This window comes from Bicyclus anynana, chromosome 8, assembly GCF_947172395.1.
Source record: "Bicyclus anynana chromosome 8, ilBicAnyn1.1, whole genome shotgun sequence".
In the NCBI taxonomy this organism is placed as follows: domain Eukaryota; kingdom Metazoa; phylum Arthropoda; class Insecta; order Lepidoptera; family Nymphalidae; genus Bicyclus; species Bicyclus anynana.
The window spans coordinates 304153-327054 of record NC_069090.1 but is presented as its reverse complement, the minus strand read 5'-3'; the positions used below and the strand labels follow the sequence as shown (position 1 = coordinate 327054).

Here is a 22902-nt window from a genome sequence, read left to right as displayed (position 1 = left end):
CCCGTTCCCGTGAGAATACCGGGATAATATATAACCTATGCCTTCCTCGATAAATGGGCTATCTAACACTGAAAGAATTTTTCAAATCGGACCAGTAGTTCCTAAGATTATCGCGTTCAATCAAACAAACAAACTCTTCAGCTTTATTATATTAGTATAGATATATAATTAGAAATAAAGTATTTGCGAAAAGTGGGGTATGACAACAGGAATAGAACTCATTCATTTGAGCTTTGAATCCAGCTAACAAAAGAACTATTCACGCTCATCAATACACGGCTTGTATGTCTATGTGTATACTTATGTGTTCACGCTATTCCTTGGTTTTCCTTCCTTGTCATAATCTTATATTAATAATTGAGTAATAATTGAGTAATATGCAAAAACAAAACAAGTTGATACTTTGTAGTTGAGTTATGACTCACTGGTGGTCGCCCACGACTTCGACCGCGTGGATCTGGGATCATAATTATACCTATTGATTGATCATTTTAGGATCAGATTGTTTTTGTTTAAATCAATTAAATATTTGTCATACAGCGTTTTAAGACCCTTTTAATTCAATAGCCTGTAAATAACACAAGTGATTTTCAATTTAAATTTTCTCAGTTACAAAAAATTAAAATTATTGAAAGATAGGTTTGTTTCTAAGTACGCCACGGGTCAATATGTGATCATTTTATATATTTTATAATTGGCTCAGATACCAGTGCCACCTTACAGGCACCTAAGATAAGATCTTATATCTGAATTAAGGAAAAATGCGAATTAGTCCGTCATATCATCTAAATGTAACCAATTTTCCTGTTCCCCTCCAATTAGTCGGAATGAGCTGTGTAGAGTAAGAACCCATGGGACAAGGTTCATATCCAGACCTTTGACCTTTGAGACTACGGCCTCTTTACCGTGATATTAAGGCTTCAGTTTTTTTGACTTCCTACTGAATGTTGTTCTTTGTAAATTATATGCTGTTATCTCTATATGTGATAAAAACCCCTAAGATCTCTGTGATGATATATACATATCAGTTAATCAAGACAAGTCTTGATCGGGAATTGAACCCGGGACTAATATATAAATAAATAATAAATAGTTCAAGCCATACGCTTACCGCTACCTGAGTGATATCATCAGCCCACCGTCTCATTATGGCCTGGACTGCCATCATTTCTTTTCCCTAATGGACCTGTCCATCGTGTGGTCCATCAATAGTCCATCTTTTGTCCACAAATCTTGAGATGTGTCCGGACTCGACTAAGATGTAGTTAGTTATTGTTTTACCTTTATAAAATTACTCTAAAGCATCAGAACGTCCTCTTTTTGTACAACAAATTGTAATTTCATTAACAAAAAGGCATGCATATAAATTGCATTTATCGTTCGTAAATTTTTTATATCAACATTTTGCTGGAGTTTTACAATTACTAGAATTTTATCAAACAGGTTTTTTTCGGATTCTGTATTATTAACATTCCATAAAATGTTTGCGAATACGTTCACAGAGTTTTTAATTGAACTGATCCGCCGCATCCAAACAAGTATCCAGCGGAGGTGTCTCGACATGACATTAATAATATTCATTAATAAAATGATAAATAATAATTAATAACTAGCTTCGTTGTACGACGCACGTGTAACGTTTTTCCTTATAAGAATACGTTATAATTATTTTTACGCTAATCGACGCCCGCGATTTCGTCCGCAAAAAAATCGAAGTAAACTTTTAATGTAAATAAAATAGGGGTATATAGAGGGGGGCCAGGTGGGCTGTGAATCGATAGATCCATGAAAAATAAAAATAAAACATTTAGTGACATGTCTTCAAATGACCTATCGACTTTTGTCGCGGGTCTGTAAACCGGGTCTTTTGTGCGGGTGTATAAACTATCCTTAAAAGAGAGATTTAACTACCTATATGCTACTGCGGACTTTTTTGTAGATCTACCTATAAAAAAGGAAAATCCCAATAAAACTATTACATAATAGCTTTGTTATACGTACGTTAGTATGTCGAAGGCATGGCAACGGTTTCGGTGAAGTTTAGATGAAGTGAATTTTTTCTACGCTTCCAAAAATGATCGTCTTATTTCAACAGATGTATACAACGAACCCATTACAAGATAACACCTTAACATTCCTCATGTTAACCGATGTACCTAAATGCGTTCAGTTGCTTTTGACTAAACTGACGTGGTGGAGGACTTAGTTTTATAATATAATATGTATAATAAGTTGAACAACTGCCTCAACGCAGATGCACTTTGTCTTGCATTCAGACACATCTATAAGTAAATAATAATTTATTACATCAATCAACAGATATGATTCTTCTTTCCTTCCCCCTCACCCACACAAGTTATTTATTAGAAGATACTGTATAGTTTCATCACAGTTTACAATATTATGTAATTGTATACTGTATTAGACATTAAATCCTTTTTATTTTTAACCGACTTTCGGCTGTATGTATGTTATTTTTATGTATGTCCAGCGATATTTCCGTCATTTGTGGATCGATTTAGAAAATTCTTTTTTTTTTCATTATCTAGGTAACTATTTTTACTTGTAATATAATCGGGTTGGACGTTGGATTGAGTAAACGAATTTTTAGTTTATTTTTGTGATTTTGAAGTCAGTTGATTTTTTTTGTTATAAAAAAACTTTATCTTTCTGTTTTTAGTGTGGCTTAGCATAGTGAACCTAAGCGCCACAGTACGTGCAATTTTGTTATTTTCATTTTACTTACCTACTGAACCGATTTTCATAAAAATTAAATGGGACCAATCTGAAAGTATACTCTTCCAAATAAAATAAAAACTAAAAAATTAAAAAGAAAATGTTATGAGGTAGGAAACATAATAAAAAAACATACGCGTAGAATTGAGAATCTCCTCCTTTTTATTTAAGTTAATTAAAAAAAAACACCATCTTGGACAACTATAAAACTAATTGAATTTTAATAGGGTACAACATCACATATACTCGTATATGACGCAATTAAAAAATGTAGTCTAATGGTTTATTTGTATGGAGCAAATGTCTGTACATACGTGTAGTTGTTTATTTCTCACAGTAGTGGCGTGGTTCCGTATGGAATACATAATTGCCAATTACATGGAGTAAGGTGTTATTATATCTAAACGTTCATGGTTATATTGAAATGCGGTTTAGCAATCTACGTACTGCTAAACCGCATTATAATATTATTTTTTATTTTATTCATTTATTGCGTTTTCTTTCTATATAACCACGATTGTAAATGTAAAGTATTCTTACCACCATTCCACGTGGGCATGATTAATTATTGTATAGGTATTAGAATAATTTAGATTAATAAATAATTAATAGATAAATAAATAATAGATTTTCCAAATGGTGAAAGAGAATTTCCGGTAAATAAATAAAGTAGGTATAAATAATATAAATATGCACGCCTAATAAAAATGAAAAGATAATATTTTGTCGCTTTCGCTATCCCTCCAAATAAATTTAAACCTTGTGCCACCTAAAATCGAATCTAGGGCCTTTCGAAATTCAATCCATTCTCTGAACTATTGGGATATTATTATTTAAAACATTAGCTAACACGAGAGCAAAGTTTAACCAAAATTAACCTTGACACTTAACTAAACCCACTTTGGCGATAACAGTTAAAAACGTTCTATATAATACATTTATGGCGGGCACAGATGACGGTGGTATTTCCTTGTGTGGTGTTGTTGAGGAAAACACTAGTTTCCTAATACATACAGCACTTAACATAATTGTATTTTTTCTCAAAATGTGGAGGTCGTCTATATAGGTGCGATTTTATTGTGACTATTGTGATATTTCATAGGCCGATTTGACCCGATTGAGAGTTTCTGTGTGATAATTTTCTTTATTAAAAATAAATTAATTGACATAAATAAATAAAATAAAAATAAAAATAAAATTTATTATATTTTATTTATTTTATGTTACGAGTACATATACATACAGTGTAAAGTATTTATTGAGTAGGTAGAGTCACCCAAATAAACTCGCGGGAGTCCGCTATTCGCTAGTAAAATTGTTATTTGTTTCTAAACGACATTTTAATATATAATATCATTGTTATTGGATACTTCATTACATTTAGAGGCTTTGAGAGTTCCAAAGGCGGCAAATCTAAACCTGAAACCCACAAAAACTGAGCCAGGTATTTTCATTAGGTACATTATGTAAACGTCACATAATCGATACTGAGGAGTTTCCTCATTTCACATAAATCTATTAATCATTTAATGTACATGTAGCTGCAATACCGAGATGTAACAGTTAGTCATGTGGCGACCGGTTGCCGGCATGCGGGCCGGCTGGGGTTTACCCCGGGCCAGTTGTGTACCGTGCAAGGGAAAAGCTACATTCCATACCCTATTACAAACGGGAATACCTGAACGAAAGCGGGACAGCGATGTGTGATTGTATGGTTGAGTATAGATAGTACACCTCAGTAAATCGGTTGTAGCTTTAGAAAGACAGTTTATAAGTCTCTGTGTTGTTCTAAAGGAACGTTAGCAGAACATGAGTACCTACTAGACCGGGATCCGTGGAACTTTACAAATGAAGTAAGCATACTAAGTGAAGTAAGCACCGAAGCTTTATAGTAAAGCTTTATCTTGATAAGACGCTTTTTTCTTTACGAAAATTCTTGATTCTGGATGCTAACTGGGTTACCAGGTAATAACATTTTCTGACCGTCGGAACGAGACAATATACCACGCAATTTGTAGGACATTGTGGCTGTTAAGTTGTATAACTATTAATTAAGCAACAGTAAAAAAAACATCTGTTTAGTAAAACTTTAGGCGTACCTACACGCCATTTTCTACATTAGGTTGTTATAATGTCAGCCACTGACAATCTCACATGCCAGCAGCTGACAGTGGCTGACATAATATTACCTTGTTACAATTCTATGGCAAAAACTGTTTGAGCTAATACCCCCGTCACAATTTTACCCTCACACTGCACTGGGTTTTCACCCCTATGTCAACATGTCCTTTAATTCGTACAAACCGTTCTGCTTCAGAATTTTTCTGAGTTATTTTTCCAAATCTATATTTCCTAAATCTTACAATTTGTATTTCCTAACGACAACATGAAGTTCCTTTATCAGAGATTTTTATTTCTATTTATTAGTGTTACAAGTTAATGATTAAAGGAACACCAAGTCAATTAGGTTCGCCTTGATTCTAATTAGCCTGAAAACTATAATTTGTTTAATAATAATCAACGGACAGTGTATTATAATTATTTCCGAAGGTTCTGCAGAACAATACGGTATCAGTCACATCAGTCATTACCGGGACGTTTCATTACAAATTACTGTTCATTTGTCAGATTTCATCAATTATAATAGTTTCATTAAAACCGGTCAAGTGCGTGTCTTAGCGTGGTATGGCCAGTTCAGAATTCTGTACCTAGACATTATAATAGAGGAAATCTTCAGAGAGCTAATTTTAACGGTCCGCTAGGCTCACTCTTTCTATAAGAGAATGCTTAGACCCATCACGTTACTGCAATGAGGGTTGGTGGGCTTACAGTTTTTTTTTTTCTTTTACGATCATTATTCGATGTCATACACATAGTGATAGCCCGGTGGATATGACCTCTGCCTTTGGTTCGGGTGGCGTAGGTTCGAATCCGGTCCGGAGCATGCACTTCCAACTTTTCAGTTATGTGCATTTTAAGGAATTAAATATCACGTGTCTCAAACATACCTTCATGCCAGAGAATTTTCTTAATTCTCTGCGTGTGTGAAGTCTGCCAATCTGCATTGGGCCCGCGTGGTGAACTATTGGCCTAACTAGGATTTATTTATCTTACCGGTAGGTAAACAAACCTGCCTAGTCAGTCGTGTTGAATCATTGTATACAGGTATTTACGTATTCAATTCTTTTTCTGTTAAATCTTCTATAATGTAGGTTAAGTATGAACAAAATTCTATTTTTTTGCATTAACATCCATCCAACATTTTAATTAGCATAAAAGCATTAAAGCTATAAAGGTGCCCGTAGTATAATGATTCATGTAGGTACATTTCTGCTATAAAAGGCTTTTTAAGAATTTTACTATATGAAATCATCTTGAATGCACAGGAAAATTTTAAAAATCAATCTCACTTGTTCTTCAATTTGGATAACACAGACAATCCAATTGATTTTTCCTTTATAAATTACCTACCTTGTATGGTTTTGGTTGTAGGTATGGGTAAAATATCAAATTAATGACGGGCATAAAATAAAAAGATGACGAATGATCCCTCAAACAGGTAAAACGTTACGAACCATTTAAATACAATTTTTCAATTATGCAGTGAGTCGTGCAAATTGTCAATACGTCAGTAAACATTTCACCTTTCCAGTGAGTGTGATGCATGAGCATGTACTCGACCGATCGCAAACTTGTTTATTGAGGCTGCACTTGAGTACTTCTGCCATACAAGTTCAATGACCTTTAGGGTGTGTCCACACTTTGTGCAAGTCAGACAACGCTTTCAGTTGTAGCGTATACGTAGCGTAGCGTAGCCATTGGTCGCTGCGACTTGGCCGACGTCCCACGTTTTCACCCGCGTAGATCCTGTTCTCGTGAGAATACGGGGATGATATATTATCAATCAATTTTATTTCGCCAGAATATGGTACCTTTACATAGGTCTGTTATATTATATTTAAACACATATCCTGCCATAGTTAACATGCAAAAGTAAACAAATCTTACAAATTAATTTACAAATAATAAAAATAAAACAAAGTTCGAATTAATTAATGTCAATATAAATGTCACTATTATCGTTAATGTCCCTATTTTAATTTTTCACTTATGTAATCATTGACACTCGTATACACGTTAGTGTATATAGAATAGCTATATCTATTCTATATAGAATATAGAATAGATAGCCTATGGCACTCACAAATAACGTGGCTTTCTAATGATTAAAGAATTTTTAAAATCGGTTTAGTAGAACCAGAGTTAGAGTCTTTTCAAGTTAGCCGTTGATTACAATCTCACCTGATGGTAAGTGATGATTCAATCTAAGATGGCTGGCTAACTTGTTAGGAGGATGAAAATTCACGTTCCTTTCGGCTTCTATATACATGACATCATATCGGAACGCTAAATCGTTTTGCGGTACGTCTTTGCCGGTAGGGTGGTAGCTAGTCATGATCGAAGCCTCTCTCCAGCCAGACCTAGACCAATAAAGAAAATCTCTATCGGCCCAGCCGGGAATCGAACCCTCCGTCTTGTAAATCCCCCGCGCATACCACTGCACCACGGAGACCGTCAAAATAATGGTGAAGTCTATCATCGGATACTTTTAAAACTCCTACTGAATATATTTCCTCTCTCTTAGAATTTACCAGTAAGAAAACCCAACCTATCTATTTCTGTTAACTACGTTTAATAAAACACTCCCCGGGCACATTGCACTGAAATAACAATCAATTTAAACACTTTACATCTTGATGAAGACTTCGCCGTCGAGCGAGTCTGGATCTATTAACCGGGTTCTGTAGGCACATAATTTCTGATATAATAATAAAATATAATTATTACTGTATGTACGTCCAATGCTGGACATAATTAAGGCCTCAATAATTATGTCCAGCATTGGACGTCAATTGGCTTATGATAATGACGATAAAAACTTGAGAAAATTGCAATTTAGCTGGATTGGAGTTTCGTATAAACTGAAGGAACAAGCAGTCTTATTAAAGACTTATTAGGTGATGAAAAGTTTACTATAACGTGCCTAGAAGTATGAAGAATAATTGTACCGACTTTCACTAAAATCCGTCGAGTAGTTTTTGTTTCCACGTTGATGAGTTCCTTAAAGATAAAAGCGCTTGGAGGCCATTGGATCAGCTTCCACCTTCACACAAAAAGTAAAACTATAAGAAATTGTAATGTTATCATCAATTGTAAATAATAATACTGTCTGATTTTTTAAAAATAGCATCTGTTGAGTTTTTTGCCGGTATCTTCTCAGTAGAACCTGCCTTCTGAATCTTTACAAATAGTCAACTGACGTGCCAAAAGTGTTTGTAAACTGAGCCTATGATTTTTGATTTTGATTTTTATTTTTTGATTTTGATTTTCTATAACAAACATACAGACAGATAGACAAAAAAAATACTGACTGCATTTTAGCATCAGTATCGATCACTAATCACTTCCTGATAGTTATTTTGGAAATATATTTCATGTACAGAATTGACCTCTACAGATTTATTAAGTATAGATAAAGTGAACCTTTGCAAAGTTGAATATTTATTAATTGAATCCTATACCCTAATTTACGGAATCCGTGCAAGGATCTCTAACAACAAACAATAATTTAATGTTGTCTCAACTCTCAACGAAGCAATTGTAGTAATAAGCCCCAACACTGTTCATTGCTAAATTATTTTAATTGAAATGAACAGCACAATGTCTGCGAATTGATATACCTAGCCTCCTTTATGATGCGATTTCTAAATATGGTCTTAACAATTTCTTTAAGATAATACGTAGTGTGTTGGAATTATTTCAGAATGAATAAATAAATTATTTACAATTTATAAAAGACGCCACGCGGCGTTTACTTGTAAACTTAGGGTGTTTTGGTCTACAATCTATAACAAGGACTAGAAAAATTTATTAGCAAGGAAATTGCGGAAATAAATTTGGGTAATATGAGTAAAAGTTTTCACGCATACGAGTACATATTATCACGCATCATTCATAAGCTAAACACCACATCTTTCCTCTCGCTATGATCCTGGCATATTTATTATATTTGCCCTTGCTTCTTCCAGTCTCATTATTACTCGTTTCAGGAATGTCCTGGGATTTGTTTTATAAATTGACTTTTGCCTTCCTCCCATAGTATTTCTCGTCCATTAATCCCTTTTTATAATCATCATCATTCATCATCAAATCTTCTTTTATACCACAATGTTCTCTTACTCGTTAGTATTTTGTCAGTGATATACTGATATTCCTACTATAGGTTTTTTTAATTTAGTATTTGTATTTACAGTGGCGATATTCAACATGGGTAGAGGTGTGTGCGACGCTGCTGGGCTCACTGTCGGGCTGCCTGTGCTCAGGCGGACTGGTGGCCGCGGTGCTGATCTACGGCGAGCTGACCGCGCTCTTCATCACGCGCCACAAGACGGAGCGCACCGCCGGCCACGCAAACATACTGCACATATTCGGAGGAGACAGACTAGTGTGAGTGTTGTACGAGTTGGTGACGCTGCTGGCTCACTGTCGGGCTGCCTGTGCTCAGGCGGACTGGTGGCCGCGGTGCTGATCTACGGCGAGCTGACCGCGCTCTTCATCACGCGCCACAAGACGGAGCGCACCGCCGGCCACGCAAACATACTGCACATATTCGGAGGAGACAGACTAGTGTGAGTGTTGTACGAGTTGGTGACGCTGCTGGCTCACCTTGGACTTGGGCAGTTCAATTCAGGCTTATAACATAAAAAGTAGGTTCATCGTACATCGATTTATTAGAAATTACTGAGGCAATTTTCAATTGCGAAGGATTCGACGACGATGCCATCCAGACCTGGCAAAAGAAATCACTTAACATTTCCTGAGAAGGCTCTTTGTGCGATATACCTGAAAATGCCACTTAAATTCATCGCAATTACGCAGAGAATAAAATAATAAATTAGCTATATTATTAGTTGAAAATACAAAAGTACCTATTTTAAATTTAGAGAACCGAGGATTTTCCAGCCCATTACGTACTTGCCAAGTCGTATTTAGTTGCTAAACCTAATGTAATGATCTTCCAGCACGGGCAGCAACAGAACGCAGCACATGGACGCGCTGGTGGAAGACTCGATCGCCTTCGCGGTGGCCAGCTTCGCCATCATGGCGTGCCAGCTCACCGCCGCCGCCTGCGCCGTCACACTTGCCAACTGGGCCGCGGGGAGGATGGTGGGTTTCTCTTATCATATCGGTACAGCGGTATCAGAGGTGGTCATGACCCTCACACATGAGGTTTACGATTCACAGAAGATGATCGGCACAGCTCGCATGACGGTTATAAGCTCGTAGCGTTCACTGAGAAAAGCATACACTATTAAGCTTGTAGCATGTTGTGTGCAAGTATTTTGTAACTCCCAAGATCACGCTGAAGACGATAATAGATTAAACAAACTCGGTCGAGTTACTTATACTGTTTATGACTCCAAAACGACTGACTGAACGAATCTGTTTGAGAATTGATGAGAGAAATAAATACCTACACAGAATACCTACCAGCATTTCCGTGTTAATGTCATTAAAATCCCATTTTATGTTTCAGATAACAAGGTTAAGATGGAAACTCTTAAGATCAGTATTAAGTCAAGAGACAGGATTTTTTGATACCAACACCACGATGAACTTCGCTTCGACGTTAACAGAGTGAGTGTGCCTACCTACTAAAGTTACACTGTAGACTAGCCTAGAGACTTTCCTCATCAAATGACACAACAAAAAAACACGCGCTTTTCTTCTAATATAAGTGTCAATTTTACAGAGACACAGAAAAATTAAAAATGGGTGTCGGCGAGCACGTGGCGATGGCGTCGTACCTGGGCGGCAGCGTGCTGGTGGCGTCCAGCGTGGCGCTGGCACACGGCTGGCAGCTCACGCTCTCCGGCCTGGCCGTCGTGCCGCTGGCGCTCTTCGTGGCTGCCACTGTTGCCAAGGTACTACACGGTATATCAACTTATCCGCCAGTGTGGCGTAGGTGAATTTGGACAACACTATACTTACTAAAAACGCAGTGTTGGTCGCCCTCCCACCAGGTGGACTGACGAAATCGAGCGAGTTGCAGGGATTCGCTGGATGCAGGCGGCTCAGTATCGTGATGTTTGGAAGTCCCTACAAAAGGCCTATGTCCTGCAGTGGACGTCCATCGGTTGATATGATGATGATGATGACAATAAACGGTATCTTGTAAACAATAGAAGTGTTCACAGATGAAAACCCTGCAATACAATGGCTTGTTGCACTGGATTAATTGATCTATTTACGGAGATTCACAGATCAAGATCTGTCAATCTCATCATCGTGTTACAAGTAATACGATGATAATACTTATCGATCTTGTGATACTTATTGATGACTAGCGGACGCCCGCGACTTCGTCTGCATCTAATTTAGTTTTTCACAAATCCCTCGGGAACCATGGATTTTTCCTTGATAAAAAGTAGCCTATGTGTTAATCCAGGCTATAATATATCTTAATACCAAATTTCAGCTAAATCGCTTTAGTAGTAGCGGCGTTATAGAGTAACAAACATCCATACAAACTTTCGCATTTATAACATTAAATAGAATTAGTAGGATAGTAGGATATTACTTATCAACTCATCTAATAGGATGGCAATGTTAACAGAACCTGACCCGCTGCTCGGCGGCCGAGGTGGTGGCGTACGGCGCGGCGGGCCGCATCGTGGAGCAAGCGCTGTCCGCCGTGCGCACCGTGCGCGCTTACGCGGGGGAGCAAGTTGAAGTCAACAAGTGTGTACCTGTGTTTGTTCTACTATAGTCATTAAGGTCGTTTTAAACTGATGCCATCATTGTCAGTTTTATAAGGCCTCTTTCTTTTATTTAAAGGGATTTTGATGCTTGGACCCTTTACGTTGCCCTAATGCGTGTTGGCAGACTCACGTTTATAATATTTTTTTTTAATTTATTATTTACAAGTTAGCGCTTGACTACAATCTCACCTGATGGTAAGTGAGAATGCAATCTAGGACTTGTTAGGATGAGGACGAAAATCCACACACCCTTTTCGGTTTCTACACAACATCGTATCGGAACGCTAAATCGCTTGGCGGTAGGTTTTGATTTGGATTGATCATTATAAATAAGTAATAAGCACAAATGGTTTGTGATAATGATAACACTAATTTGACTGCAACGTGCTGCAACTGAGAATTTTCAGTAGGTAATATGAATGTAAGGTAGGTATATTTTTTTAACGTAGTCTCTTTTAGTAGGTAATAAACTAATTTTCGGTTGCATGAAGTTTGAAAGGGGGGAATGGAGTAGGTACATGTACCTACCTTATCTTACTACTAATATTTTAAAGCTGAAGAGTTTGTTTGTTTATTTGCTTGGCTGAACGCGCTAATCCCAGGAACTACTGGTCCGATTTGAAAAATCCTTTCAGTGTCAGATAGCCCATTTACCGAAGAAGGCTATATATTATCATCGTATTTCTACGGACACGGGAATCACGCGGGTGAAACCGCGCGGCGTCAGCTAGTATAATATAATGAAGCTTGACCGCATCGCGATTCTAAGTAGATCGAGTGGACTGTGGAATGCATTTTTTGACAATTTGATATTTTTTTTTTTTTTATTCTTTACAAGTTAGCCCTTGACTACAATCTCACCTGATGGTAAGTGATGATGCAATCTAAGATGGAAGCGGGCTAACTTCTTAGAGGTAGGATGAAAATCCACACCCCTTTCGGTTTCTACACGACATCGTACCGGAACGCTAAATCGCTTGGCGGTACGTCTTTGTCGGTAGGGTGGTAACTAGCCACGGAGCCGAAGCCTCCCGCCAGCCAGATCAGGACAAATTAAGAAAATCTCAATCTGCCCAGCCGGGGATCGAACCCAGGAACCTCCGTCTTGTAAATCCACCGCGCATACCACTGCGCCACGGAGGCCGTCGAAAGTGGAATGATGATATCTGTGACAGCTACTCGTGCGCGCTGACGGGCGCCAGCGCTGCGGCCCGGCGGCGCTGCGCGTGGGCGGGCGCGGGCGCGGGGCTCGGCTGGCTGCTCACCTACGGCCTCAACGCCATCGTGTTCGCGTACGGCGCGGCGCTCTGCGTCGACGACATGCCGCTGCCGCCCGAGGAGAGGACCTACCACCCTGGGATTATGGTCACGGTGAGGTTGAACTGCGTCCTTGGTCCAAGTAGCTCCGGAGCGTGAGACTTGAGTTTGTCAGGCTTTGAACTGTTGAGTATTCTTTCCTTTCAAGAAATTCTCGAAGTTACAACCTTACGCCTTAGACATCCGATTATCATTCTGTTGGTATTCTGAGAGGTCTTTGCTTCGATTTTGGTCGCGAGAACCACAGGATAGTTTAGATATCGTGTGCACTCGTATCTACGAATAGTACGAACTAGATTTAGTTATGTAATTAGAATTGGCTGATGACTCGAAAGTACAGCATGTTGGTGATTATGACCCTAAGCTTCAACAATCCGCATTGAAGCATAGTAATCGGTTTAAGTTCCAAGCCCCCTTTTCTCTATGGAGAATGGGCTGGCCCCGTAGAAAAGATTTAGAAATCGTCTTACTAATCTAATTGTATTTTTTGTGTATTCCCAGGTTCTGTTCTGCACATTCATGGCAGCTCAAAACATCGCTATGCTGAACCCTCACTTGGAGATATTCTCGACCGCGCGAGGAGCAGCCAAGTCCCTCTTCCATCTTCTAGAACGAGAGTCCAAGATCAATGCCTTACAGGACTCTGGAGTCAAGCCTGAGGCGTTCAAGGGCGACATCGTCTTTGATAATTTATATTTCAATTATCCTTCGAGGCCTGATGTGAAGGTAACACCAATTCTTCTTAGCATCATCATCTAATTCTCTGCAATCACATTGAATGCAATTTTAATTAACAATTTATATTATAGTGAAGGTAGTGACAGAGCTCGTCCATCAGTACCTCTAGTTGATGAGTATAACATACAGTTGCTCACTTAGTTAGTGATGGTTTTCCATTTCTCTCAGATGACAGCTCTGTTTGTATAAAATAACAACCTAATCTATAAATATAAAAGCAAAAGTTCATCACATCACGAAATCTAAGACCCCTTGACGCATACAGATAAAATTCCGGAAGGAAGCAAGGAAGTATTTAATAGACATTTGCTAAGAAAAGATTTTGCGATTAATGAATAGATTAAGGATGTCTAAGGGCGAAGTACAATGACCAACATTTCCATGTGTCCAGGTACTCCGCGGGCTAAGCCTGCGCGTGCACGCGGGCGAGACGGTGGCGCTGGTGGGCGGCTCGGGCTGCGGCAAGTCCACGCTGCTGCAGCTGCTGCAGCGCGCGTACGAGCCCGACAGCGGCGCCGTGGCCGTGGACGGGCACCGCCTGCACGCCTTGCACCTGCACAACTTCCGCAGGAAGATCGGTGAGGACAAATCATCACCATTGTGGCGTACTTGGCCTCTTGTACACCAGAGTCCACCTTCCGTTACTTGCGATCAGCGACTTCCTTGAACCAGAGTTCAAATAAATACACACATCGCGGTGAGGACTTCCAGACAGCATTGTCGTGAGAAAAAGTGTTGCATGGACTACCTCCATAGTAGAGCGAGATCCATGGATTCATCATGCGAACGCCGGGGTCGATCGATAGTGTCGATAGACTCGGCCTTGTTTTGTTAGTTTGACATAGATTAAAACTCCGAGGAGCATCCGATCAATGGGCACAACACTCACTTTCACTGCTCGTTTTTCTCCCTGTTCAGTCACATTTGTAGATTCATATATTGTGTTTAATATGAGAACGAATAGGTATCACTCATAGTGATAACCACTAGCGTTTCTATTATACTGAAGCCACCCGTATTTTTAACAAGCACTTGTAATATTTCTATTAATTTTGTGTACAGGTGTCGTTGGTCAAGAACCAGTTCTCTTCAGCGGCACTATTCGTGAGAACATAATGATGGGAGTGGACGACGCGACTGAGGCTGACATGATCGAAGCTGCCAAGACTGCGCACGCCCATCAGTTCATCACCAAGTTAGCCGATGTAAGTATATTAAGTTAAGGGCTGATTAGGAAAAGGTTAAATAATTAAAAAAGGTTAATTCTCGCTTGACTACACACGATGCCTAAACAATGATAATGAGTTCTAAGTTGAGGCACACTGGTTAGTAAACGAAATACCTTTCTTGACTTAGACTTTGCTTTTAGGGGAAAAGTTCAAAAAAATTACTCTTGGCTCAGAGATTGACTCAATAATATTTTAACAAGATTTCAATCTTCTTCAAACAGGTGTACTGTTTCAGTGAGTAACCATTTTGTCATTAATCAGGGCTACAACACCACCCTAGGAGAAAGGGGAGCACAGTTATCTGGAGGACAGAAGCAACGAGTCGCCATAGCGCGGGCTCTGTTGCGGAAACCGGCCATCTTGCTGCTGGACGAGCCCACGTCAGCACTGGACCCGGCTGCGGAAAGACAAGTCCAAGCTGCCTTGGACGCTGCCAGCAAAGGGAGGACGACTTTAGTGGTTTCTCATAGGTATGTCCTGCAGACAATGTACGCATTGTTTTTGTTTTTAAAGACAATGAAGCAAATTCTTGCTATAATATCCTATATGATTACAATATTTTTTATCAATCAGGCTATCGACAATAGTGAACGCATCCCGCATCGTGTACATAGAGCAAGGCGCTGTGTTGGAGCAAGGAACGCATTTGGAACTGCTTGAGAAAAAGGGCGCCTACTGGAAACTGTTGCAGGACGACATGACGCACAGGTAAACATCGCCTTACGTAACCGCCATTGATGCTTTAATATCGTATAAACGCGTATAGTAGCGTATAATATCATATAAACTCAAAAAGTGCATAAATCCACAAATTTTCTAGTTTGAATTTAATCGTTCGTTACAGAAGCATAGCCGCAGCGCAATCTGAGTCCAGTGAAGACGAAGTGGTGGACGCTCAAGCTGATAACAAACTGCAAAGAGTTAGACGCAACAGCAGCATTTGCTCCACACACAGAGGTATAGTTCAACACATATGGAACCTTTCACTTTTGGAACATTTAAATGCCACACTTATTAACACGTAAAACATACATGTTTTTAACCGACTTCAAAAAAAGGAGGAGGTTCTCAATTCGTCTGTATGTTTTTTTTAAAACTTAAGTACTATATTTTGTTTAACAGAATCGTTCCGACGCGATCGGTTTGTCCGCGGCAGTCTCCGTTTGGGCTCCATGTCTACAAACCAACTAGCATCTGCTCCCAGTGTCTTTGAGGAAGACGTAAGTTATTAACTTACTTATCATCTTGATTAATAAAACAACTTAAAATGTTATTTCATCTTCTGATAAGTATTAGATAGTGTTACCGTATGTTTTGTCATTTTCTTAGTTTATATCCAACAATATTTAAGCCAATGAAACTTGCAGGAAAGCGAAGTGGAGGAGGAAGAGAAAGAGGCGGACGTGTCGAGCTGGCAGCTGCTGAAGCTGAACAGCGAGGAGTGGCCGATGCTGGCGGGGGGAGGGGCGGCGTCGCTGCTGATCGGCGCTACCATGCCTGTGTTCGCATTATTGTTCTCAAAGCTTTATGGGGTAAGTTTATTTTTATTCATTTACAAGTCTATCAAGTGGCTTAGAAGTGACGTGACTCGGAGCGTATTGACAGTGATAGAGTGGTAATGGTGTTTCAGTCCCAGAAAGAAGAGAGAGCCCAGATAGAACAAGAATGACAAGTAAATAACTTGCAGGGAGTCAAGAAGGCGGTACGGAAAACACGCAAAGATCACGAAACCAAACTTCCCAAAGTGTGCTAATCTTAAATTGATCCGAGCTGGAACTCAAATCCTCTCTGCTGAAGGCCAAGACATTACAAACTGCGCAAGATAGGGCATCCTACTACCTTAGTGCATACCTAAACTGTGGCACTCATAATAATGTATACTTAGCCAAAATGAACATCGCCTAATATTGCCTATGTAATTATTTGGCTAACTCTCCTTGATACACCTAATGCAGCTAACAGTTAAAAACTCCTTTTCCAGATGTTCTCGTGGCCCGACCACGACGAAATCCTCCGCTACTCTCAGATCTACGCCGGCATGTTTGCGTGTGCAGCCTTCGTGAGCGGCATGGTCACCTTCCTGCAAGCCTACTTATTCGGACTGGCCGGGGCCAAGCTCACGGACAGATTGAGGATACTCACGTTTAAGAACTATTTAGTGCAGGTTTGTACCATTTTGAAAATCAGCTGCTTGAACTGTTTTCTTTTAGACCTATTCAACTCGTTCTACTATGATTAGATTAGTAGTTACTGTATAAACCAAATAATAATCATCATCATACTCAGCTGATGGACGTCTTCTACCGGACATAGGTATCTTGTAAGGACTTGCGAACACATAAGTCTTGAGCTGCTTGAAGCTTTCTGTAAGCTGTCATCAGTCCGCTTAACATTAGGTCGATCAATACATCGGCTTTTCAAACTTCAGCTTTACGACGCGTTAAGCTTTGTATCTTTGATTCTTCTGCAAATCTTTCCAGTTCTGTTTTCATTATGCAGAGAGACCCTGAATATTCTTGTATTCAGATCATAACTCGCTTTATCAGCTATAAAAAATGCTAATAAACCAATAGTAGATGTTTTAAATACGAAAGAATACAAACTAAAGTACTACGTACTGTTTATTATTATCCAGGAACAAGGCTGGTTCGACGTGCCGACGAACTCAGTGGGAGCTCTGTGCGCTCGCCTGGCATCTGACTGCGCCGCCGTGCAGGGAGCTACAGGTTTGTACAATTAACACCTTCTCAAAACTACCCAGTAGCCCATCTGGGAATTTATAAAACAGATAGAACTTTCTGCGTTAAATGTTAAACTGAAATGCATTTTGCTAAATAATTATCTTGACTTGTCGTTGTTGATTGTCCATTGGTTGATTGACATCGAGACAAAACTGATCACTCAAATAACATTGGCAATTGAAGGATAAAACGAATTAGCAAACAGTAAATTATTATAAAGGGTAATTAGAAAACGAATGAATGAAACTCATTCTGAACTTTATTGTACTGTGATGCTGACCTCACGGAACTGCTGCAGGTAAACTCAATAAACCTTTGCGTATCATTAGATAACCTTGTTTTATTATTCAGGTACTCGACTGGGCACAATGTTACAAGGCGTAAGCACTATGGTGTTGGGCGTTAGTCTTGCGATGGCTTTCTCTTGGAAGATGACCCTAGTGAGCTTGCTGAGCGTGCCATGTGTGAGTAAATTTATTTATGCATTTATTTAGAGAATTCGTGTCAATCACGGTGGCTACTCCATATATCTATGTACCTACCTAATATATCTAATTAAACAAATGACCTTTTATGTAAACCTTTCAACGTCTTTGAAAAGCCTAGAGTAAATTTTACAAAGTCCACATTTTTTAATAAACTTTAATTTCTACACTATTCAGGTAATCGGTGGTATATGCCTGGAAGGCTGGGTGACCAAGAAGTCTGAAGTTAAAGAACAACGTGCCTTAGAGAGTGCCTCCCGCCTCGCAACTGAAGCTGTACTCAACGTGCGAACTGTCCATAGCCTAGGTATTTCCTTGATTTCCAAGAACAGCCTTCAGCTATGAAAATGTTAAAGGTTTTTACAACTACCTATTGCAATTATCAGTGAAGTCCCCAATGTGTTTGTGATTCTAACAACTTCAGCATTTAAGTATGACTGAATAGAGCATATTCTGAGCAAGCTATTTCAAACGGCCATATCTCCGCTTACCTTAACGTGAGATTGCGGGAAGCACAAGCAATTGCATATAAAAATGGATCGTTTGGCCTACAGGCGTGGAGTGGGCGATCCTCCACCGCTACCAGCTCGCGCTGCAGGAGGCGGAGCAGCACGTGCGGCGCTCGCGCTGGGTGCGCGGGCCGGTGTACGGGCTGTGCCTGTGCGCGCCCACGCTGGGCTACGCGGTGTCGCTGGCGTACGGCGGCTACCTCATCGCGCGGGAGGACTTGAACTACGAGTACGCTATACTGTGAGTACCAATCGCTTTTGTACGTGATAACGACATATGTGGAACCCCAGATCTCCCTACAATAACAAAATATGTACATGAAACAGAATATGTACCCCAACGTCAATTGGAGAACTAGAAGCTCTTACGATCCTGACGACGACATAACGATCGAAAAGTTTCCCAGGCAACACAAATCTACACAGCGTCTTCGCCGGCGAAGACGAGGTCACCGATTTCTAACGTCATCACAGATCACTAAATGTTAGTAAAAGGAATGATACACTCACTAGATGAGATGTAATTGAGCTCATTTGAGCTCGCTATTTAGCTAAAAGAATCCTGCAAAGAACAACATCCTTAAAAAATCTGATCTCGATAGAAGATATTTAGTTATAGGTGAACTATTAATCTGTACCTATTCCTCACAGTCCTGCCCCTTTTTAGCTGCCCTGCTCACTGAATCTCAAAGCGTGAAGTCCTGTTAAACAACATTAACCAATCTGTCGTCCCTCCCAGGGTATCCGAGGCCTTAATCTACGGCGCGTGGATGTTAGCGGAGGCGCTGTCGTTCGCACCTAACTTCGCGGCGGCGCGTCGTTCCGGCGCTCGTATCATCCGCGCGCTGGCGCGGCGGCCAGCTGTTGTCACTGAGAATAGCGCTGTCGATGATCCGACTTGGGTAAGAGACACTCTGTACACGTTGCTGCTGCACAACAACAATATTTTTTTTTATTGTGAATTCAATAAGAAACTTAACCTAACAATATAATAACTACCTACACAAATCATGCCCATGTGGAATGGCTGCACTACGACAAACTGGCCCAAGGGTCTCACGGCCAAAGAAACAAATATGTATCTTTTGGTGAAGACATACTCTGAAATTAATTGATTTTTGTTATTTCGAGTTACGTACATATTAATTACTGACTGTCTCATTTGTTTGGTTAGTCTATGTTCTATATCATCTATTTCAAAATCAAAATTTAACGGGCTCACTGTGACGCGTCGACATCATGTCCTTCCATGTTGTCCCAAACAATAACTCAGAGTGATATGAAATCGTTACAATTTACATTATTTTCATTGTGTACAGAAAGCGACCGGTAAACTGGCCTTCTCCAACATCCATTTCCACTACCCGACGCGGCCCAACGTGCCGGTGCTGCGCGGCCTCGACCTGGAGCTGCCGGCCGGCAAGACCCTGGCGCTGGTTGGACCCTCGGGCTGCGGGAAGTCGACCATCATGCACCTGCTGATGAGGAGCTACGATCCTAATCAAGGAGTAGTGGTAAGAGACAATTGGATTACTTGTATAGTACCTAAGGCTGTTTCAACCCTTGGGTTTTCCACTATGGATTCCCCTACTAACTTCTACATTGATATGTTTTGCACTACCAATATCAAAATTGGTGGCAATTTTCGGCTAAACTGCTCAACCGCTCTTGACGAAATATCTAATAATAAATACTAATCTTTTCACAAACGCATTGAGTATAATATTAAGACGCGGTCTATTAGTAGACAAATCAAAAAAAAATCTTAAAAACCGATTTTGCCTTCTATGATTTATGTAAAGTAGCTGTTGATTACGCAGTATTGAAACATGTCTCCTCTTGTTAATATATTACCGGGGGAAAGGCTCAAGACTGAGGTCAGATTCAACAGCTGCAGAGTTCACGAGGAAGCTACAGCAGTAACGCTAGAGAGTAGTCACTGAGACATGTCTGGTTGCAGCGCATAGACGGGCGCGACGCGCGGCGCGACCTGCCGCTGGGCCGGCTGCGTGCGCAGCTGGGCCTGGTGCAGCAGGAGCCCGTCATGTTCGAGCGCTCCATCCGCGACAACATCGCGTACGGCGACACCGCGCGCGACGTGCCGCTCGACGAGATCATCGCGGCCGCCAAGATGGCCAACGTGCACTCCTTCGTCGCCACCTTGCCCTCGGTGAGTGCTCCCATAGATGCCATAGACAACGTAGCTTTTTGTGAAGAAGCAGAAGTAGGAAGATATGTCTCGATGGTGTCAATTAGGCAGGAAGATGGTTGCCAATAATACCTACAAATGATCGACACACAGACTGAGATTAGGATGACAGGATTTTCAATTGAAAATACAGTTTAATTAATATCTACCAATTCAATTAAAAATAAAGTACAATATTTCAATGGGTAGTTGTCGATCATGGCACGCGTAGTGCAGATTTCTCGGGAGCATCGAATGAAATACTGTACCTATTCTTTGGTAGTCACCACCTTACCGGCAAAGACGTACCACCAAGAGGTATTTCGGAATGATTTAGTCTAGAAACCGTCTGAACTTTTAAGTTAACCATCTTTAGTCTTCAGCGTCAGCGTCACTAATTAACTTCATGTGCGTACGCAATCAAGGGCTTTCTTGTCATCAAAGGGTTGTGTGACATTGTCTGCTCTGTGCAGGGCTACGACACGGTGCTGGAGGCGGGGTCGGCGGCGCTGTCCGGGGGGCAGAAGCAGCGGGTGGCCATCGCGCGCGCGCTGCTGCGGAACCCCAGGGTGTTGCTACTCGACGAAGCTACGTCCGCACTCGACGCCGCCAGTGAAAAGGTAAATCTTTTTGACAGACGACGAATCAAACGTTTTGTTTCAAATTTCATAAATCAAAAAGCTATTGTGGAACGCTCTTTATTTCCTGCCATATATAAATTGATTATGAATCGAATGAGCTCATTGGATAAGAACAACCAGATAAGACAATGAAAAAGGAAGGCCTATGCCCAGAAGTGGGATGTATTTTAAGAGTTATTCACTTTATAGCCTTTACATAAATATATTTTGAAACAAAGAAATAAAGAAAAACATTTATTTCAAAAAATGTGCCACACTTAGTCCCATATCAATATTGTAGTGTCTGACACTCAAACCACTTAGGCAAGTCAAAAACAAAAAGTACTCTAAACATCAGGACATCATGTCATATCTGGCACAACCTTGAAAAATTTCCAGCTCAGCTTTGTTACATTTTAGTTATGTAAAGCGTAAATAAAATAATTTAAACAAGGCAAAGGCAATGTCTAACTTAGTGGCAACATAAAACTTTAGCAATATTAATGGTGTCGTATGTAGAAGGTGATAGAATTACGGACCGCGGTGGAGAAGGCAAATGACGGAATGAGAGAGTCTTGCTTCAGAATAGGAGTGCAATTACAGGGACAAGAACGAGGAAACAACTTACTAAGCTCGCCCGCCACATCAACCCGTGTTCACGAGGTTAAAAGGGCCACAACGAATTAAATTAGATTACCCCGCGTTACACAAATAGATAGTCTGTAATACAAATAGATAACATATTTTTTTAAATTTTGATAAGTACCTAAGTAAACAACAAAACGCTAACTGTACCTGAACTGTCAGGTGGTGCAAGCGGCGCTGGAGACGGCGGCCAAGGACCGCACCACCGTCATCATAGCGCACCGCCTCGCCACCGTGAGACACGCTGACGTCATCAGTGTCGTCGACAAAGGTAACTACCAACTACTCATACTGTCCTACTTTTATTGACTTAAATAGAGCAAGAACCAATAATAGCCCATCATTTTATAAAAGCTGTTTTTTAATCATGGTACTGAATTTCTTTTCTACTCTTTTCTTCTGGAACAGTAAGTACTAAATAGAGAAACATGACGTTTCACAAGTGTTTGTAAACCCAAGCCTATTTTTTCCTGGGGTATTAATAAGAGGGAACAGACTCGACACCAAGAGATCATGGGTTCGATACCTGCCCTTTGGATTATTATTTAAATACCCACTCTAAACAGACATCATGGACTCAGTCGCCAAATCTTTGTGACAATTTATAGCTAGACATCGTTAAATAATAAACATTCGCGTAGCTGCTTGAAATCGTCTATTTTTGTTAGCAAAATAAATCAATCATTTAAAATTAACACTATTATAAGTGTTACCTAATGTTCCAGACTATCATATTCCGCATTAGATGACATTTCATGAAAAACGAACGAAACCAGATTCGACAATAATCCGTCACTGCACGTGTCCTTCTCCTAAAATGGAGCATCTTCAGAAGTCTGCTTTAAATTGGCTGATTGGACAAGGGGTCTGGT

The 22902-nt window shown here is 40.1% G+C and overlaps 1 protein-coding gene across 1 annotated transcript in view; it reads left to right on the top strand.

Moving 5' to 3' along the window:
- Positions 1–22902, top strand: part of LOC112049651 (multidrug resistance protein homolog 49) — a 43356-nt gene that overhangs the window by 19093 nt on the left and 1361 nt on the right. Inside the window, exons 2-25 of the mRNA XM_052882848.1 lie at positions 9050–9425; positions 9819–9963; positions 10334–10434; positions 10550–10721; positions 11414–11538; positions 12734–12929; positions 13377–13601; positions 14005–14191; positions 14676–14818; positions 15104–15312; positions 15416–15550; positions 15687–15799; positions 15965–16062; positions 16210–16374; positions 16824–17006; positions 17478–17568; positions 17935–18047; positions 18246–18375; positions 18623–18818; positions 19317–19479; positions 19897–20091; positions 20538–20747; positions 21239–21385; positions 22193–22301. Of these exons, the coding sequence (XP_052738808.1) occupies positions 9064–9425; positions 9819–9963; positions 10334–10434; positions 10550–10721; positions 11414–11538; positions 12734–12929; positions 13377–13601; positions 14005–14191; positions 14676–14818; positions 15104–15312; positions 15416–15550; positions 15687–15799; positions 15965–16062; positions 16210–16374; positions 16824–17006; positions 17478–17568; positions 17935–18047; positions 18246–18375; positions 18623–18818; positions 19317–19479; positions 19897–20091; positions 20538–20747; positions 21239–21385; positions 22193–22301 (3913 nt within the window). The 5' untranslated portion in view covers positions 9050–9063. The remainder of the gene's footprint in view (positions 1–9049; positions 9426–9818; positions 9964–10333; positions 10435–10549; positions 10722–11413; positions 11539–12733; positions 12930–13376; positions 13602–14004; positions 14192–14675; positions 14819–15103; positions 15313–15415; positions 15551–15686; positions 15800–15964; positions 16063–16209; positions 16375–16823; positions 17007–17477; positions 17569–17934; positions 18048–18245; positions 18376–18622; positions 18819–19316; positions 19480–19896; positions 20092–20537; positions 20748–21238; positions 21386–22192; positions 22302–22902) is intronic.